At 33.1% G+C, this 21245-nt stretch overlaps 1 protein-coding gene across 3 annotated transcripts in view; it reads left to right on the top strand.

Annotated features, from left to right (window-relative positions):
- Nucleotides 1-21245, top strand: part of LOC138304875 (uncharacterized) — a 41060-nt gene that overhangs the window by 16490 nt on the left and 3325 nt on the right. Inside the window, exons 1-5 of one of the 3 annotated variants that reach the window (XM_069245230.1) lie at nucleotides 3558-3855; nucleotides 14707-14958; nucleotides 17195-17291; nucleotides 17628-17802; nucleotides 18474-18524. In XM_069245230.1, coding sequence (XP_069101331.1) covers nucleotides 14748-14958; nucleotides 17195-17291; nucleotides 17628-17802; nucleotides 18474-18524 — 534 coding nt within the window. In that variant the 5' untranslated portion in view covers nucleotides 3558-3855; nucleotides 14707-14747. Of the gene's footprint in view, nucleotides 1-3557; nucleotides 3856-9503; nucleotides 9643-14706; nucleotides 14959-17194; nucleotides 17292-17627; nucleotides 17803-18473; nucleotides 18525-21245 lie in introns of those variants that run through there. The other 2 variants (XM_069245227.1, XM_069245228.1) reach the window with 2 other exon arrangements.

Genomic DNA, 21245 nt, shown 5'->3' with positions numbered 1-21245 from the left:
ATATATCATACCTGTGCATTAATGATGTAAAGTCATTCATTGATTTTCTTAGTCTTAAGTTATTTGCATATATCATAATATACTCACAGAAGTGGTATGTCGTGGTATGTCGATATAATTATATGTTTACATATATCATAATATACTCACAGTAGTGGTATGTCGTGGTATGTCGATATAATTATATGTTTACATATATCATAATATACTCACAGTAGTGGTATGTCGTGGTATGTCGATATAATTATATGTTTACATATATCATAATATACTCACAGTAGTGGTATGTCGTGGTATGTCGATATAATTATATGTTTACATATTCTATCATTACTAGCAATATTCTCTTTAGCGATACTAGTGCTGTGTATTTGTCAATCTGTTTTAAATACATAGATCCTTATTATCACTACGTTGGATAAGAGGATATGAGAACATCCCATTAGGGGTCACGTCAAGATGATCTTTTGAAATGGCCAATCAAATTGGCACTGCCAGAATCTTGACTGGGGACGAAAGAGTTTGAAAAAGCTGTCCAAATTATTTTCGTGTATGTAGTCATCTCGCCCGAAGTTCACAACAAATCTAAATACATATGTATACTGGGGCGAAAAGACGATTTCAATTGATGTTGTAAGGTGTAGAAACTGCATTTGCTCTGAAGTACACGTGGTATAAAGGTCATCTGGACGTGACCCCTTATGGGATATTGTCAGATCCTCTAATGAACGGAATGGTTATAAGGATATGTGTTTTAATCAGATTGTGTATTTGTGAAAATCTAACCCATATTATACATTTAGAACAAAATTTCGAAACACGCCGTGTCATACTCCTCTATCACAAACCACTATAGAAAATGAGCCGTCCTTGAAAATATAATCCCATACTTGAAAATCAGACGATAACGTTCTTATCATAACAAGACGTGTCTTATTTTCGAGTTTTTAGGTTATTTCAATAAAATATTATTTAGATACGAATAAACAGATGTTGAAGCAGGTAATTTGATATGCTGATTGCAATCTCTGAGATTTAATTTAAAAATTAAGAATTAAAATTATTTCGTCATAGCACTATTGTGAATATAGTATGCGTACCTCAAGAGAGTTATACGATAGAGTAATGAAAGGGGCTAACATTGAAAGGATTTTAATTCAGTACTAAAAACTTCTTTACACAAGAACTTAATGTTTACGGAACATCCCTGTTGATAAATAAGGATATAGATTTATAACTACAGAGTGTAAACAGAAATCAACTAAATGCGCACTTTTCTCGTGGTGATAAAGTAATTCGATCGTCATTAAAATACGAAATACCAATACACTGATGTGATTGACAATCTTACACATGTTATACCTGACGAATGGTCTTACATTCATAAATCTTTGTTCATTGTACATAGCATAGCTTTAACGACTTTATCGTATAAAGCAGTTTTATTTGCAGTTCATGAGAGCAAATTTGAAATTAGCATGCAACGTGCTTGGGGCAAATTCAATTTGATTTTAGTACCAATTACATTATATTTTATCAAATAATGTAGGTTTTGTTGAGGTATCGATCCGATTATAGTGTAAAGCATACCAGAAGAAATATTTATGCCTAGGCTAAGATAGATGAGGTTGTTAAGTTATCATGTTTTCAAATGGTTCCGACGATGGTAGGAACTGACTTTTATATGAAACCCAGTAAGTGCCAAAAGTCATATACCTTTAAGACGTGATCATACATTTACCTGTTACATAACAATTTATGATTTAAAGGGAAGACATGTTATCAAGACCATTCATTATTCGGATTTGATCACACCAACCATCCTTGAAGCATAAGATAAGGCCAGACGATGGAATAATAAGGAATCAGTCTCAATATTTTATGATAACCGAAATGTTCAAGTAGAATTATATGTTAGCATTTAAGAATCAGAATATGTCTCAATATTTAATGGTGATTTAAACTTCACTAACATTTTATCAGGCTAAAAGTAATATACATCTATGTAGAGGAATGAAGGAATCTACATAAAGGTATGGTAGCATTTGATAGAGAACATGGATATTATCAATGGTCGTACCAATGACGTTTCTTAGATGATGCGAAGAATATCAAAACTATATTAGACACCGGGAAAACAAAGTAGTTTAGTCTAAGGTGTTTAATTTATTACATTAACGTCATATTAACAGTCGGGGTCATATAAAGACCTTCTCCAATGTCCGTGGTGTATTACTTAAATTTGTGAAAAGCGAGGTGCGTGTTTTGGGAGACTATGGTATATTCGTGTTGTGTCTTCTAACATAATGGAACTCATGCCCTTTTTATAATGCTTTATCGATGAAGTATGCCGCTGAAGACAGCAGCGCCATTCTGTAGTCACATTATACTGACAACAGGCGAACTAGTCGTCCCACTCCACTAAATGCTGAGCGCTAAGCAGGAGCAAAAACTACCCCTTTTATAGACTATGGTGTGTCTCGGTCAGAGGACACAACACAAATCCTTTCTCAAAATTAGTTAGGAAGAGAAAAGATAAGATCCCAAATTTAGTCGCCTTTTTCAATTATGCCATAGGGGCAGCAGAGCAATGTCTAAGTTAAATTGTACTCTAAAGTCATTTTTTTAAAAAACTTATACAGATTCGAAAAAGTAAAATACGATATACCAAGTTCAAAGAAATAACGAACGTTAACTATAGCCAGGTGGAGTGGTAATGGAGCATGAGAAATAAAAAAGTTGATGTAGCTCACACAGGGTATAGTAGGAGTACGTGTAAGGGAATTATATACTAGTTAGTGAATCAAACTTGGATACAATTTTCTAGCAAAGTAACTCACGTCAACGTATTTATTTCACCACCTAGAAAAAATTCTCACGGGGGCTTCAGAACATATCTGTGACAGTAACAACCCGTACATAGGAGTGGTCAACCGAAATATTTGACCGACTGACCAATTGATTATGTTTGTGCCATTTTGATTAAAAGTTAATGAAATTATTAATTGTGTATTATCAAACTCCTAAATACTAGTTTAGCGGTTAAAGTCAGTATTTGACCGTGGTGCGTGTCATATTGAGGTAGTTTAAATGTCCGTACCTGACTTTGTTACGCACCTAAAATCCTGACCGCAGTGAGTATATTGTTAATGTATTAAACACAATAGGTAAATCAAAAATGTCTGAAATTGAAAAGTAGTCACGTCACTAAACATGTCACAATGTTGTTATTCAATTACGAAATTTTACAAATTCTTTTAGAATTTTAATCAATTTTATAAAGATAAATTCCGTTGGAACAAATTTTCAAATGACTTGTATTAAGGTATATTACATACGTTGAATTGACTTGTCCTTCAATCCCAAAATATTCCTTTTTTTTAGATTTTCAGATATTTTTAATACTTATTGCAATTAGTGCCTTGACTTATGGTGCATTATACACAATATAATAGTATTAATAATACACCACGTGAGAGTCCTTATATATATCGACTATCATGTGACATGTGACATATACATATAGACGGTACACAATGGTGAGAAAGGCTCATTTATCGGCGCTGTTGTATTCTGTAGACAGCTAGGTTATATTTATATAATGTTCTCTCAATGCTCCCGTCCATTCTACGTCGGCCTCGCGTGCCGGATTCCCCTGTCATAAGATTATGAGGAATTAACTGAGATAGAAAATGTTTAATTACCTAACTTGTGGAGTGTGCTCTGGACTAGTGTTTACTGACCAGTCTATAGCGAACTAATAAGTCAGGGACGAACGTGACTATCTCATCAGATCAGAGTTGTTTAATTACACATAGGTTACTGGTCAGCCGGCATATTTATACTAATTTCAAGGTAGGTAAATGTGTTCATTTTTCAAATTGTATTTTATTCAAACTTTCTTTTCTGTATTTTTTATTTCTGTTTAATATTTTAATTAATTTTTAGAAAAAAATGATGCTCCATTTTATGTTATGTAAATATATTATAGAAAATAACAGAATTGTCAGCCTTTTCATCCCAACGCATCATTTTGGAATCCATGCTGTGATGTCATAAATGCCATCATGATGTAACCATAAAGTTTTATGTAGACAATTGACGCTTGTAGCTTTATTCTTATTTAACATATCTGCAGTATAGAAATTATAACTCGTTCTCATAATACAAATTACTTTCAATTATATCACATTTTTATGTTAACTATTACCGTCATTAGATTCAGCTAGAACGCATATTTTATACATATTTAAATGTAGTAATAAGATTTTGCTCGAACGCATTTTCTTGTACATATGGAAGTGTCGTCATTAGAAAATTTGATTTATCTCGATTTCTCTTATATTTGTTCATCGATTATCATCAATGACATGGGCACATTTACTCTTACAGAATGTTTGATCTTATTCTCATGCATGATATTCATCCACATTTTCCTTCATTTAATGCTTTTGTTGTTGATATATTAATGATAATTCAGTTGCCACTGATTTTAAATAATCAGAACAATGGCTGGTGACAGAAAAAAATAAAGTTCATGCCACTGCTGAATTCTACTTTTTCTTAATTCTTGAAAAACCAAATAATTTAGACACTGTTTCTTTTTTGTCTTTGTATATGAGTTATAATCTCTAGAGTAATAGAGGCGGTAAAAATCCTGATTTTCACTTGAAATTATAAAAATGTAATTAACCAATCTACACAATTTTTGCGTTTTCGATGCAAGATGATTAGATTTCATTTGTTCCTTATACTGTTTCCTTTTTCAATTTTCATGGCCTCGTAAATTTTACACAAAACGACAGAAATAGGTGGTTAAATATTAAGCATCTGCGTATTCTGTGATATCTTGATTACAGATATCATGCAGAAAACATTTTCTAAAAATATACCAACAATTATTTACAGCTATTTAAGATTACTTTGATTGTTACATTTACATTTACAGAGTTAACATAGATACATTATGTAACAGACAAGAACAAACAAATTAAAAACAATGCAGCGGTTGCAATGAGTTTTGACCCTCTATAATGACGTATTGTCTATAAAAAGAATACTATTAGACTGTGTAACATTCAACCGTAATATTGACCCTTGATTTTATCTATACTAAAAGTGATTGTTCCGTCTTTGAATATTAAAGAGTTAGCTCCCTTGCGGATAGGTATATATTGTGACGTCATTATTTTGTGGGAACACTTCGCGTCGTTTGCTCCTAAGAGTATGATATTTTGCTCGCAAATACTTCAGCAACCACGCCGGTCTGATTTACAATGCAAATTTAAACGTGAACAGAGTTCCTTTCTCCTTACGTATAACGTGTCACTAGTATGATGAACATGATGGATTCCATTCCTAGATTTACCTACGTAGTTTGATTCGATATCATCTAACTGTTTATCCTTTTTATTTTTTTGACACATCTAACCGTCAAAATAGTGTTTTTAAAGATTAGATGACAGGTATTTAAATAACAATACCATGATACCGACTGGTTCTTAGATTAATTTTGACCTGGATTTGACCTAGATTTGAATGCTGACCTATATGTTTGACTTACATTTGTATTTTACCTTGGTTCAACCTAGATTGGTATGTATACATGTATCTGGATTTGACAAAGATTCTTATGTTGACCCACAGTCGACCTAGACTTCTATTTTGTTTTAGGCATGATTTAAATGTATATTTACTCGATTTTACCTAGAGTTAACTGTACATAGAATTTCATGTTGGCCTGGATTTGAGCTTTATTTGTATGTTGACCTTGGTTTGATCGAGGTGTGTATGATGTCATTGGTTTGACTGAGATTTGTATGTTAACCTTGGTGTGACCGAGATTTGTATGATGCATTGGTTTGACCGAGATTTGTATGTTAACCTTGGTGTGACCGAGATTTGTATGATGACATTGGTTTGACCGAGATTTGTATGTTAACCTTGGTGTGACCGAGATTTGTATGATGCATTGGTTTGACTGAGATTTGTATGCTAACCTTGGTGTGACGAATTTTGTATGTTAACCTTGGTGCAACCGAGATTTGTATGTTAACATTGGTTTGACGAGATTTGTATGTTAACCTTGCTGCAACCGAGATTTGTATGTTAACCTTGGTGCAACCGAGATTTGTATGTTAACCTTGGTGCAACCGAGATATTTATGTTAACCTTAGTGCAACCGAGATTTATATGTTAACTTTAGTACGACCGAGATATGTATATCAACCTTGGTGTGACCAAGATTTATATATTAACCTTGGTTTGACGAGATTTGTATGTTAACCTTGGTTTGACGAATTTTGTATGTTAACCTTGGTGCAACCGAGATTTGTATGTTAACCTTGGTTTGACGAGATTTGTATGTTAACCTTGCTGCAACCGAGATTTGTATGTTAACCTTGGTGCAACCGAGATTTGTATGTTAACCTTGGTGCAACCGAGATATTTATGTTAACCTTAGTGCAACCGAGATTTGTATGTTAACCTTGGTGTGACCGAGATTTGTATGTTAACTTGAATTCACTTTTATTTGTATATTAAAAGATTAATATACGTTTTACTTTGACCTTAGTTTAAAATAGCTTTGTATGTTGACCTCGGTGTAATCTAGATTTGTATGTTGACCTAGTTTTTACTTACAATGAATTTTTAGAACACTAACATTAAAGATGTTTGGTCTATGTTTACGCATTGAACTGTAACGGGCGGCATCTATCACTCAAACTGCTTTCACATCGACTGTAGTTTACAATTTTGTAACAGTTTAGTTATCAAAATTTGCCACGTCATAAATCAATAACATTATGAACTTTCCAGAACATTATACAAAAGTATTGGGTTTCCTTCTGTCATTTGTAATGGGCACCTAAGGAGTGTAACTTATACAATTGTAGCGTCTCATTAATTTAATAAAACTTATGTAATACTTTTTAAGTTTAACTTTGATAGTATTGAATAAATGTCTATACGTAATCGTACTGCATGTGGTGAATACTATGTCAGTAAAAGGGTAGCATTGGAATGGGCTGCGTCGAGATTCCTACTTGATACGAATATCATTTAGGAAGATTGTTTTGTGGAAGCTGTTATGTCGCCTTTGACGATACTTTCAAAAATTCTTTTGTTGAAATTATGTTATACGGTTCATGTATGGCGCTCATAAATTATCTTTATTGTTGTTGCGATATTATTCTACGAAATACCGACAAATTCGACACTTGCATATTTTGATGACGATTGACACTTTTTGTCTTTGTATTCCTCCATTTGCCTTAACACTATTGACACAGTATACAGCTTCAAGAATACAATTGGGGTTAACTAATTGTATACACGGAAAAGTAACGTATTATGTATATCTTAATTTTAAAGTTTTATACTTATGTGAATTTCTATAATGATAATGATATAATAAAAAAATATTGTGTAATTTTAAAATATGTCGCTACGTATATAAAAGCGTCTAAAAAGCGAACAAAAGTTTTAATGAAGGGAAGGTGTGAAATTATCAAATTGCATCAATAATTGTGGTTTATTTTTCTATTATTTAAATTAAATTAAAAGGAATGACAAGTGATAAAAATTTTCATAACTATTTTTATATGTTTAAATGAAAACTGAATTGATTTATGTCTAGCTTCTATCCGATGATTATATGTAATGTGGTAGAAATGTCACATGCCTAAGAAACCATTCGTTTTGGTTGATGACTGTGTTTGTAATATATTATTCAAAAACTTTGTTACCATACCGTAATCGTATTGTATGTATCTTAACTATGAATTATAGATCTACCATAACATATAATTGATGTCTCTTAGGTTCTATAACATTTGTATTATCGGAATCAAATAGCGATTGATAATGACAACATTACAACTCATGACAAAGTAACGCTACATTCAATGTATCATTCATTTGTACAGTGTAAAAATGAGTATACATTTAGAGTCCTGATGTGTCATTAGAGACCCATCTAGCCAGTTTAAAGGTCCTAAGTAATGATTAATAAGCTAACGACTTTTAATCGGAACATTTGGGGTCACGAAGTTGTTTATAGCGTGAAGCTTTCTTCTGTTCGGCATGTGTAGTGACAAAAATCTCCAATTCAAATTGGAATTTTTACCCATTTTTCAAAACGTTGAAACACTTTAAACTTGTCATAAAATGGCTATAGTAAATAAAACAATAGAAGCTATGTACATTGTAGCTGTCGTTATCGGTACAAAATAATTTATATACCGATAAAACATTTGTTACAATACAATTATACTTATTTAAAGTCGCATATCAGGTACAAATAACGTTAGTCTTTCGAAGCTCTTATAGACGTAACTGGACCATTCGCTAGTACGTGGGTGAATCTAAATGCATATCGCATTGATTACAGACATATAACGAGATGAAGAAGTTTTTAATATGTTCCAGAAATTCTAGATCCCTCGACTACATCGATAATGGCCATGCTGTTAAATTTCACGATTTCCTTAATTCAATTATCCCTGCAATTTTATGATGGACTGGCCTAGTCTTTGATTTAGAAGAGTCTAAATCTGTATTCAGGGGTTAATGAGTTACCAGGTTAACAAATTTTCTTTTGGCAATGATACTGATTTCTAGGAGAATGAAGTTAATGCAGAAACGATAACGAGTCCTGGTCAGCAGCACAAATGTACAGTTTTACATTTCATAACATGACGTAAGATTTACTCTAGTTATTCTCAGTCTGTTCCTACTAAAGGCTCTTTTTGTCAACAAGAACAACAACAAATCTATTGTTCTCCAAAGAAACTCCTTCCGAGATTTACATATTGACGATATGGTTTTGTTTTGATTTATTTAAAGTTTTAAAAAACAGGTCATTATTTTGGTGGGAAATAAAGCGCATAATATATGGAAACAAAGAAATGGAGAAACATTAATGTTATGACAGTATGTTTATGCCATGAGAGTAGAACTATTTTTCAAATAATGAACATTGACATTATATCTAAGACTGTGATAGAAAACAACCTTTGAAATATGCTGTCAAACGACAGTTTTTTCGACAACTTATGAATATGGACCAAACCAAATCCAAATAAAAACTTCCTTTTTTATGAATTTAAATGATTTAAAAAGCCCTTTACATAAACGTATCTTCTGTTACGATCGTTTTAAATCCAAAATGAATGTTTCATATATTTGTCCAAATCTCAGTTAAATCTCCATAGCATGTAAGCTGCACCAACTCGTATGTTATATTTTCCGGTAATATCTCTATCTATGGATCCAAAGTTACACATGTTCTGGAAGGTAATGCAATCGCATCTACTGATTTACTGGTACTGACTGTCGGCACCTGGCGGACTGCCACAACAAAGTGACGACCCGAACGAATGTGGCGGATCGATACATCACCTCACAGCCAATCCACTGTCTCCTATATATCAGTGATGGTTGAATGAACGACAGGAGACTCGGGTACATTTTTTGACGTGTTGGAGTACACACCTTACCGCAAGGAGACTCGGAACCTAATGATACATCTTAACACGTTGGAAAACAAACTTAAATCATTAACGACTCGGATTTATATTAAATTGTGAAATAGTTGTGAAAAGGTTTCTTTAATATTTGGTATCCCTGCCGATACAATGGGTATGTATAATTAGTTTAAAATCGAGTTATGTACATTAAATTTGTAAATCTTTATTTTTGATTTCATTAAATAATTACATGATATAGTATGTTGACTAGGTAATAACCAATGCTTCTTAAACAGTTTTGACTTTTGGAATATGTTTGTGAGAAAAAGTCTAACAAGCATTATTTTCAGTATTTATTAAATTCCATCCTTGACATTGATTAGAGGTGCTGATAAATTTAATTTTTATCAGCAAAAGGTAGATCTGTTTATTCATTAAATGTAAACATCTTTATCTCTAAAAGCTGACAGAACTTGTTGCCACTTGGCTTTGTTGAGAACAACATCAGGTCGTATAATGAAAAAAATCTATGTAATATTTATTGTTCTTTTACAATTTTCTATGTATTCTTATCTGTTTTTTAATAATGAGATATCGTGTATTGTGCTTTTACTCTAATATCTAACATAAACCATTTTTATAAGAAACAGTACCTGAAGATTCACTACGTTACCGATACCGCAATCAATTTTTAAAATAGGAATGTAAAAAGAGATCGATAATTTTGTAGAGTCGCAAAGTTATTAACTAACCATTAATAATACAAATATGATCACTTTCTGAACAATTTAAATTAAAACAAATAAAATGTTAATTTTCATAATGCGGGTCGTCCTAATTACCGCAAAAATGAATGTTTGTTGTTATATTTGAAAAAGTTGTTGGCCTTTAAAAATTTAAAATCATGAATGAACATGAACATTTTGGCAACCTTTAATCTCTTAAAGGGAAAATTGTAAATAAGCATGCATCGATATTTTAGGTTTATCGAAGGAAAACTGGTCTTATTAAATGTTGGTGTAGTTGGTATCACGTTGACCTTTAAGCAAATGTCCGCCGACAATCAGTTAGGTTAAATATAGCTTCGCTGTATACATTGATGGTAGTTATGTCTTGTAGCCTGAGCCTAGTGAAGTAAAACTATTTTAGATTTATACTCTGGTATAAAAAGTCATTGATAAAATGACAAAATGATCATATTCCATTCTCATTTTTCCCTTTTTTGTACATTATCGGATACTGGTTTCGGTATATGTTTACCGTATATTTCTTAATCGTATGGCTATGCCATTTATAATTTCAATGCTATGAATAATATAGTTAAGGTTACCCAGAACTTAAAAAAAACTATGTTCGTTTTTTATATAAGAGACGTTGAACAGCAGTGGTATGCAACACTTCATGGTTATGTTAGGAAATTAGCCTCGGTAAATTGTCTCTATAAGACGATGATTTCATAAAAGTCACCATTTTTACTGAAAATGTGTTAGTCCGTAATAATGAGTAACAACATATGTTTAAGTATGTTTTGAAAATGTGTAATTTCAAAATCTTGACATCAGAATATTTGACAAGCCCACTTTCCTTTTTACATAAATTCGTTGAAATAAAGCGGACTATTAGATAATTGGATATCATTATACAAATTTCCATTTGCATCTCCAAATCCTTTTTAATTAAGATTCAATTTAATGGCTCAATGCTTCTCAATTGTAATGAAAATGTAATTAGATACTATTTAATACTTTAATTCCCAAAACCACTTATTAGCGAAATAATCTAGTAAATTAGTTTTCAATTAGCCCTTTATCAGGCTACATTAAACCGGCAAGGGTTAGCTATCAGGGGCTAAATACACGTCATACTTTAATACTAAGTTATCCTTCAAAAATCGCACTTTTCATTTCAATTTGAGAAATTTAGAGAAGAACAGGAGGTTTAAAGACGCCCTCCATATCACAGAACACGAATTCAATAAGTCATTTAAAGACATTTACATGATGATAATTTACCATGCGTCGTCTAAATTACTTATGAGTTAAATTACTAACGGTGTGACTGCGGTTAATTGCAACCGGTAAAAAATCTTCAAATTCGTCTTAGACATGTGTTTTAATAAAAATATTAATTAGAATAGGTGCTAAGCCTGTTATCAGACCTTGTTATCAGGTGGTATGAGTTTGGTTTGGTCGTGATGCTGATTTATCAATAAAAACATTTGTAAAATGATTTTGATATAACGTTTGTCCTATTGGTCCTATTTCGGTCACCTTCATCTTAAGGACAATTACAGCTCCCAGTTTCATGAACATTCCTTAACTTTAAGGAATTCCTTAACTGAAATTTCTCCATAGGAAAGCACTACAGATTTTAAGGAAGGCTCCTTACTTAAAGGAGTTTCCTTAAATTCCGTAGTGCTTTCCTAGGAAGAATTAAGTTAAGGAATGTTCATTAAACTGAGCCCTTGCGAGCCATGCATAGACAAACCCTATAGTTACCCTTACATCATTATATAGTGTAAGTAAGTGTGCCATATATACAATACAATGATCGTAAAAACTAGCAGGTACTTCATAGGTAAACCTATTAATGAGTTCCGAGCATCTTTGGTAAAATGAAAATAAAATAATGTAGCAAATATTTTATATAATGGTTTAAACAGAGTGTATACTATCATCCAGCGTCAGGGACCTTATCAAATCTTCCCTGTGATAATATCTAGATAGCTATACTATATGAGAAGTATTTGCCACATAACGCTGGAGTAAAACCTCATGATCTTGTCACTAACTATCAACAAAGTATCCCTTAAATAGCGTACGTTACATCCCCGTGTAAGCTACTACACTTCTATTTTCCTCTTTTTTTCCATTACTCCTATTGATATTCTTGTCTTCACTTAATACGTAGCTCTTAGGAATGGAATATTCCTTGAAAAAAACCTATGACCCACATTTTTTTAGTTTATAGTTTTCTACCACTGTACCTGATTCCTTAAATTTATGGAATTCTAAAACTGAAAATATCAAAACTTCTGTAATACGAAGAATAAGAAGAATTTTAGTTTAAGGAATTCCTTATATGTAGTTATAATGATCATAAACTAGGAACTCCGTATACTTCGTTCTGTGATAGATACGCTCGTACAGTGTATCTGGGCTTATTTACATACCTCTTCTGATCAGATAGATTCACTTTTATGCAGTGTCGCAGATATTACATATACTACATCATTTTATTTGACTTGGGTGTTACCTGGGATGAATGTTATGTACAATTCTACGCGTTGTAAGTCTTCTATTTCATTATTCACAGTAAGCAACAATACTAAGGTATAAAATGTGGTTTATCTGAAATGGTTTATAGCTCAGATGTGGGCAGACGATAAATCCTTCTCGTGTATTTTGAGATTTGGAATTGAAAAACAAGTTCAAAGCCTTCCCCCTTTTATCCTCCCAGTCAACATTTCTGTGTAGGACATACTGTTTGTATTTTTTTCCTCAAAAAATGTCACCTTGTTTCATTGGAGATGGAAATATTCCTTTACATTTAAACAAATGGATATCTTTAACTGATAACGGTGATATTTACTGTATAGATACTCCAGTGTCGATTTTCCCCTACCATGGGGTTATCTATATGGAGACATTTTATCAGCAATTCCCCACCCTGCTAAATCAGTCCTACATTTAGAGGATGACGCATGCGTCCCCTCGACCATGTTTTCAGGCATCCAGAGTTACAGTTTGTAAAATAAATTAAAATCATCCTAGAAAGGTCCTATTTGATACTCAGATTATTAACTCATATTAACAGAAATATATGATAAGATATTAAAATAAGGTTAAACATAAAAACAGTCAGAAACTTTAAACAACGAAAAACCAAGCGTTACTTTAAATATCATTATTTTGTTTTGTTTTGCCTAGTTGATAACCATTTTATCATCGCTGTTGAGGACCACTATCCAATCTCTCGCGTTATTCTTTATCAGAACGTAAGATGACGTAATTTGAACAGTGCTTAATGGATGTAGAAATGAACCTTATGTGTGTGTTACATATCAGTCCGTCATCTTTGCGGCACCAGCCCCGTAGATCTGACCATGGTTTGGCCTAGATTTGTAGGGGTGATGTCGTTAATGAAGTACACGTAATCTTGTGGTGTGGCTGGTTGTATTCCATCGTAATTGAGTTTGTGATTGCGTTATGAAGTACACTTAATCTTGTGGTGTGGCTGGTTGTATTCCATCGTAATTGAGTTTGTGATTGCGTTATGAAGTACACTTAATCTTGTGGTGTGGCTGGTTGTATTCCATCGTAATTGAGTTTGTGATTGCGTTATGAAGTACACTTAATCTTGTGGTGTGGCTGGTTGTATTCCATCGTAATTGAGTTTGTGATTGCGTTATGAAGTACACTTAATCTTGTGGTGTGGCTGTTGTATTCCATCGTAATTGAGTTTGTGATTGCGTTATGTTCTTGTAGTTACTCGTTAAACTAATTCGTCAGTACTGTCATTCTCCTTATTATCCCATATACAATATTTCGTATCATCGTTGTTTTTAACATTGTCGTAAATACATACATTCACGTTTTATGTCTCTTACTGACAACCACGCATTCAAATGTACATGTGATACAATTCATTACAAAATATTGGAATTTGAGCTCTCGCAAAATTACGCGATAACTTGTATCTCGCAAAATAAAGCGAGGATTGGTTTCTCGCGAATGTAAAGTGGTTAACTGTTGTCACTTTATCACAAACTATATCTATTGAATACTTGTGATACTTTGTTCACGAGAAGGTGAACTATATTAAGGTATTTATTTTTACATTTAGGATTTATGTTTTGTTTGGTCTCGGCGTCTAATCCAGCATATAAACCAGTGGTGTTTTATTTATACATGACTATTTATTATATTTTTAACGTTTTGTTGTTCCAGTGTCCCCACAGCCTTCACTCTGGTCCGCTAAACCTGCCTTTATTATTAGACTTTTTTTATTTTTTTTAGGCAAAAAAAAAAAAAAAAAAAAACTAATAATATAGGCAGGCTTAGCGGACTACCTTCACCCAAGCCTACACTTTAGACGTATTTCAGGCTTGACGTGAATGTGAAATATATTTTGAACGTTTTGTTGTTTCAGCGTCCATCCCAGCCTCCACTACAGCTTACATACTAGTGGTGTTTCATTTTTCACGTGAATATTAAATATATTTTGAACGTTTCAGCGACCACAACAGCCTCCATCCCAGCCACCACCACCCCTGTTATGGCGTGTGGGGCGCCTGATAGTGTGGCAGCCGCCACTGTGTCCTACAATGACACTGTCGCCACCTACACGTGTATTTCCGGATATTCTATGTCAGGCGGGAACCAAATCGTCTGTTCCGGTAGCACCTGGACAGGGTCACTACCAACATGTACTTATCTGACACAAGCAGACGACATCGATACCAATGTCAGTGTCTTCAACAACGACAGTAAGTTCTCTTTATGTGCAATTGGTGTTCCAAAATATAACCACTTACCCCTGGGTCACGGGTTTGAATCCCATGATACTGACTGATTTTTCTCCGGGTACTCCGGTTTTCCTTTACCAACAAACCTAACATGACCCTGACTGAAATTGGATGTTAAACCAATCAACCAAAACAATATTTAATAAAATCTTAATAGGAAAACTGGGCGGCATCCACTGGGGAAACAAGTGTCCAGATAGTCGACTATCCACCAAAATGTTGTTCTAACATATCCATGGCACCTCATGAATGCAGGTCCACAAGCAGGCAGTATCGTACGTGTATCGTTAACTTTAGCTTAAAATCAAAATCATAACGTATCGAAAATGATTTAAATGAGGTCAAGATCAACTACCTCCCGCTAATTTCCTGTCCTCGACCCTGATAATATGTTATCGAAGAGGAGATTATCGCAAAATATTTAACGGAAACTTCGTGGAATAGTACAAACAATACCAAATGTCAACTTTAAAACCTTGAATACAATGACAATATATGGAATGTACACGTTTTGTTTTCTGTCGAGAGATATGTCAGCGTCAGTGATACAAATTCATCTTATATAATCTATTTGAGTGTTTCGATCCTTACCAGCCGGCGGTTTGAGTAAGAGGCAGTGAGTTTGTAAGTTCAGGCCACGATTTCTCGAAACAAACTGAAATTTCATAATAAGTTACATGAGGGAAATTTCTTAAGTTTCGCACAAGTCTGCACTTTTGTTTGAAGAAAAACGAAACCTGATGCAAGATAAACTTTGAGGTATCTTGTTGCCACCTCCGTCTAATTAACCTGAGGTTAAGCTGACAAATGTCATCGTTGGGGCTTACCTTTATGGAACCGCTGGTTCTTGTTGTCCTATACGTGTTTTATCAATCCTTATGTATTTTACAATTGTTTATTGACTGGGGATTTATATACTGGTTTACTCTGATACAAGCGATTTCAGGTTTATATATATGTGTGTACCATGTCGGTTTTCTGATAATGCCATTACGTTTACAGATCGTACTATCCTAGAGACTACAACTTTAAGTTTAAATGGTAAATGATCAGCACAACTAATCAATACATAACTAACAGAAACGAATGTATGTACTTGTAACGTCGTTATAATATCTAAATAAGTTTGTGTTTGTATGTTAATATACTTAGTCCATCGTATAACAATAGAAAAAGCTGAAATAGACATATATGGCGAAAAAAAATAACGATTAAGCAAAATGTGTTCCAATCATAACTATACCTTATTACATGTGTAAAACCATTCCCAACTGATGTTAAATGGAAATTGTATCATGACATCCTATTTATATCGATGAGCTAGAGCTGTGATGTCTTAATGCGTTAAACGATAACACTAACCATCCATTTAAATCAATTCATTAGTCGCTGACCAAACTGACGCTCAGTACAATTTAATATTCCTAGGATTGTAGTGTAACATTAATGCTTATATGGAATTGTTCAAATGCATTCATTTTCAGTTTCTAAACAATAATGCTTATGACATGAAATATAATTTTTTTTATTTAATCATATGCAAATCAAAATAGCTAAATAATGACTTGATATCATTAAATGAATTTCTGATATGCCATTGAAATGAGATTAATAGCGGTTCAGTGTAACTCAACTAAAATCATATATGAGGATACCTCCGTATTTATGTTCGTTGAGATGTTGAACTAGAGACACTAGCATCAGTAAATATCGAAAAAAACCACATGAGGTAAGAAAAATGGTCGTTCGAGAAATAAATGTGTCCACTTCACGATTATCAACTTTGTTATCATATTACGTTGTTTCGAGATACCGACGACTTAGTACGATTTACAGTAGATTAGCCTCATCTTCCGGTGTTTGTAATGTCATGTTTTGGCACGATTTTTGTGACGTCACAATTAAAGGAAAGTAGAACTAATCGACATTAAATCGTACTTTACCAAAGTTTTGGTATTTCGAAACCTCCTTGTTGGATAGCGTTCTGAATCTTTCGGAAATATATCGATTTGTTATATAGAGTTTCCAGATGTTGTGCAAAAAAAGCGAAACAAAACATTGAATCCTGCAAACATCATGCTGTAATGTGACTTGTTTTAGAATTGGTGCCTTGGTAAGCAACACCATGTTACCTCTGAGTGTTGAATGTGAGTGTTGACTATTATTATATAAATTGTGTTGCGTTTGTTTTCCTCAGTGCCAGATTGGCTGCTCGGAGTACTAGCTGCCCTGGCCTGTGTTTTCGCCCTGTTGTTATTGACCTGTATCATCTGCTGTTTTATGTATATGTGTGGGTAAGTAATTACAACAGTTTACATATATGTGTGGGTGAAAAAGATACTTTTTCCTTGATAAGGCAAATGTAAGTTATCAAAGGTTATTTATATTAATAACAACGATTTGCGACATAGGTTATGAAGAAAAGGTAATATCAAAGGAAGCTTTATTTTTTTATTTAGTCATTTTACTTTTTCATTTTTTTTCAGTAAAACATAAAATGAATTCTTTTCTCGGCTTGCTGTATGAAATACCGTTAAAATAATATAATCTACATGTTCGATTTACATTTCCGACCAATCAAACTGTGATTTTTAGGAGACAAAACTAATCTAAAACCTTTCCCCTTCCAGGTGTGTGTCGGGTCCACTTGGGTCCGGAGCCAACGCTGTACATCCAATGAACGGTGATGGCTCGTCATGTTGTTGTTGTAACCGCGGACGACGGCGGAGGAGGAGGGGAGACGATTTCTACGACAGCAGATCGTCTAGTGTCGTGGGCATGCGCAATGGGCACAGAAATGATCAGGTTTAATTTAATTTCATTTTTGCTCAAAAAAGTGATTTTTTGCTCAAAAAAGTGATTTTTTGCATATCTAATTCTGGATAGGTGTGCTATATTTAGCCCTCTTTCATCCATATATTTTCGCTATTTGAGTGTAACCGTTTCATAAGCACGATTCATTTTGACGAACAGAGGATCTACATGCGTGGCATATCAAGTTATTTAACGAGTTTGATAAATTTCATATCACATAGTAACGAGTGTAAGATTCTATTTATCACATACTTTTATCAATAGAAATATAAGCAAAACTTTAAATTTCCTCTCCATATAAAACAGTAGAAATCCGGCTCGGATGTGACGTTTCCGACTACTGAAACAATCATGCGACGCCATACAGATATTATGAAGTCAAATCTATGTGTTATTACACATGTGGACGGGCCAGTAATGTGATGAATGTAAATCCTAAATGCAAAATAGAAATAAGTCATAAAATAACGGTCTACAATGAATAATTTATCAGCTTGTATACAATTCAGATTTGCAATTAGAAACGATGATTTATATCAGAAATATTTTAATTTATTATGCACATGTGGGTGTGCTTCCTGTGTTAATTTATACAACATAAATAGGATTTCTACTTATTATGCATTATTCATTATACATTAGTACTTTTTGTATCAACACAGGTACGGATAGCAGGATTTAACTACGCAAAGCAGAAGAAAGGATACCCCAAGGTTTGTGAATTATGGAAATTCTTTTCTAGCTAAAATAAAAATTCAGTTTGCCTTAGGCCATCAGTTTTACCGATGTTACAATTTAACATTCTCTTTTCTCTTCCTGAATGCATTAACTTGCCTAACTTATCTATATTGCTAAATAATGTGACATACCTCGCAGTAACACCAGTCTATAAATAACCCACGCCTATATTGTGTATGTGCACAATTTGTTTAAGCAACAATCACTAAATGTACTCAATGTACAAAACCCAAATTCAGTTACTGCACTGAACTAAAGCTATAGTATTACGCAAATCATAATCCCGGAAATACATATTATAAAGACGTATTTCCAGCTCAACAGATACAAAAAATAGAATAGCCAAAAATGAAAATATTGAATATTCTTTTCGTTATGTATTTTGATTGTAACCATCGGTTTATTTTACAACTATGATACGTGTATTTCCCAAAAACCAAGACATCTCTCGTCTTTCATCAGGATATGACGTTGATGATGATGTCACGTATTCAATGCTGATTTCCGGTTGAATTTGGTAGTGAATATGTTAATGTGTGTGGTAATTCCGGAATGAATAACAACCATACACAACAAGCTTTTCTTCTTTCTTACTAATCAGGTGACCAACCACAAAACACATCACGTGACACGTCACTACTGACAACGGACCACATGGACACTTCAACTGTCGGATTTATGTGTTATCATGTGTATCATGTGACCTGTTATTGGCGGGAAAATAAGGATATTGTGTGCCAAATGTGTGACTAGATTATGATGGGAATATCTAAACATGTTGAATTTTGTTAGCCACAAGCAATTTTTGTGTTGATGTCACACTCTGAAGATCTTACATTATTGTCTTGTATATGACAATTGGAATAGAAGGAAAAACCAGGAAAATAATATCGAGCGTTCCAACAGACATTATTTACAATGACCATCTAACAACATACCGGAGTATCTCGGTTTGAATCAGGAAACAGGGATCCCTTAACCCGAGAAAATTGTTTCGATGTTTTAGTAGAGATTAACATTATGATGTTAATATTTTGATAAATAATTCTTTACAGGATAATATTAGATTAGGTCTTTATTTTATTTATTGCCATTATTGTGTGGAATTGCTTTACCTTGACTAAGGTTTTGTTATCAGAATATTTGCCTTAGTTTAGGCAGATCTGTCTACTTGTTGCTTACGTCACATGAACATTTTTGTTGATCGTTTTGATGACTATTTGTCTAAATTTTAATAGCCATATTATTTATTTCAAACTTTCTAGTGTTATGTTGACTATATTATAATACTTTGTTTGAAGTTTGTATTATGGAGATAACAATACATTAATGCGTTATTTCGTTCTTTTTTCAAAGCCTCTATCCAATTAATTTGAAGTTAATTAAAATGTATACATACCTTTATATATTGTCTGAAATTTTACTTGTTTTAAATATATATTTTTATAAACTTTTCAGTTAACGAGATGTTTCGGCAACATATTTGACATGTCGTTTTTATATATAATAGAAGACTCGGCACGCATAGTAAATTCTAACGGCTATTAGATTGTGCTGTATTTTAAGTAAATATGAAAGATGTATTCTACTCCAATATGTTAATCCTATTTTGTTTTGTATACAGCAATGTTTAAATTATCATAATATAACAACACTCGCTTCGTTTAAAAACGTATATTATGTAAAGCATTCTGCATGAAACTATTTTAAAATTACATCATTATCACGCTTCATTTTGCATTTGGGAAATTAGCTTTTTCTATCTCATCTTTGTGTACAGCAGAGTTACCTCCCTTGTGGATAGATATCAATTGTGACGTCATTATTTTATGAGCGAAATCGTTTTCTTTGAAAAGTATGGCGTTATACTTAATACCTAACCAGATAACTGCAATATGCAAGCACAAAATAGTAGTATTTGTGACAAAACCAAGTTTAACATTTCTGTTTTTTCTGTTTGATGCGATAAATCTGCTTTTTAACGGTTATAAGATGTTGAATTTACGTCGGTTGTTATGATTAAGTAATTTGTTTGTATGTAGTATCGAGTATGTTTTGTTATGAAGAGATTATATAATAGAACTGGAGGAGTTTTATACTTACAATTCATTCGTTATATATGCTTTTATACAGTTTATGTACACATGTTCACATCTTATATCTCTCTTGTCTGATACAGATTTGTGGATATGGATCACAATGTTTGGGAATTGATTCAATAAATCATCTACAATTTTCTTAAGCGTACATCTGTTGTAATTAACATTATATACTTACCTGCCTTAACCCCAAAGAAAACATTAAAAATACTAATCTCATACATTTATACCTCTAGTTGATTCAAATAGTATCTTATTCACTAACAGATAGCAAATTCTTGACTATTGCTTGTTTATATTTCACCCAGTCTTTCAAACTCTTAACATCGATTGTAAGATCATTCATATCTTTGAATTTTTGTTTTTAACTTTGAAGTTTATCAACGTTTATATAACCACCACGTGTTGGCATCAAGTATGGGGGATAACACAACCTAATTCAGATCTATATAACCACTCTATAGTGGATCTAACAACATCCTATAAGAGGTCATGTTCGGAAAACATTTACACTTTGCTACACATGGTTACATCAATCAAGCCGTTTCGTTCCAGTATTAATATGCATTTAGCTTTGTTGTAGTGTTCGGGCGATAT

Source organism: Argopecten irradians, chromosome 12, assembly GCF_041381155.1.
Source record: "Argopecten irradians isolate NY chromosome 12, Ai_NY, whole genome shotgun sequence".
In the NCBI taxonomy this organism is placed as follows: domain Eukaryota; kingdom Metazoa; phylum Mollusca; class Bivalvia; order Pectinida; family Pectinidae; genus Argopecten; species Argopecten irradians.
The sequence above is the reverse complement of the archived record's forward strand: the minus strand, read 5'-3'. Positions and strand labels throughout refer to the sequence as shown.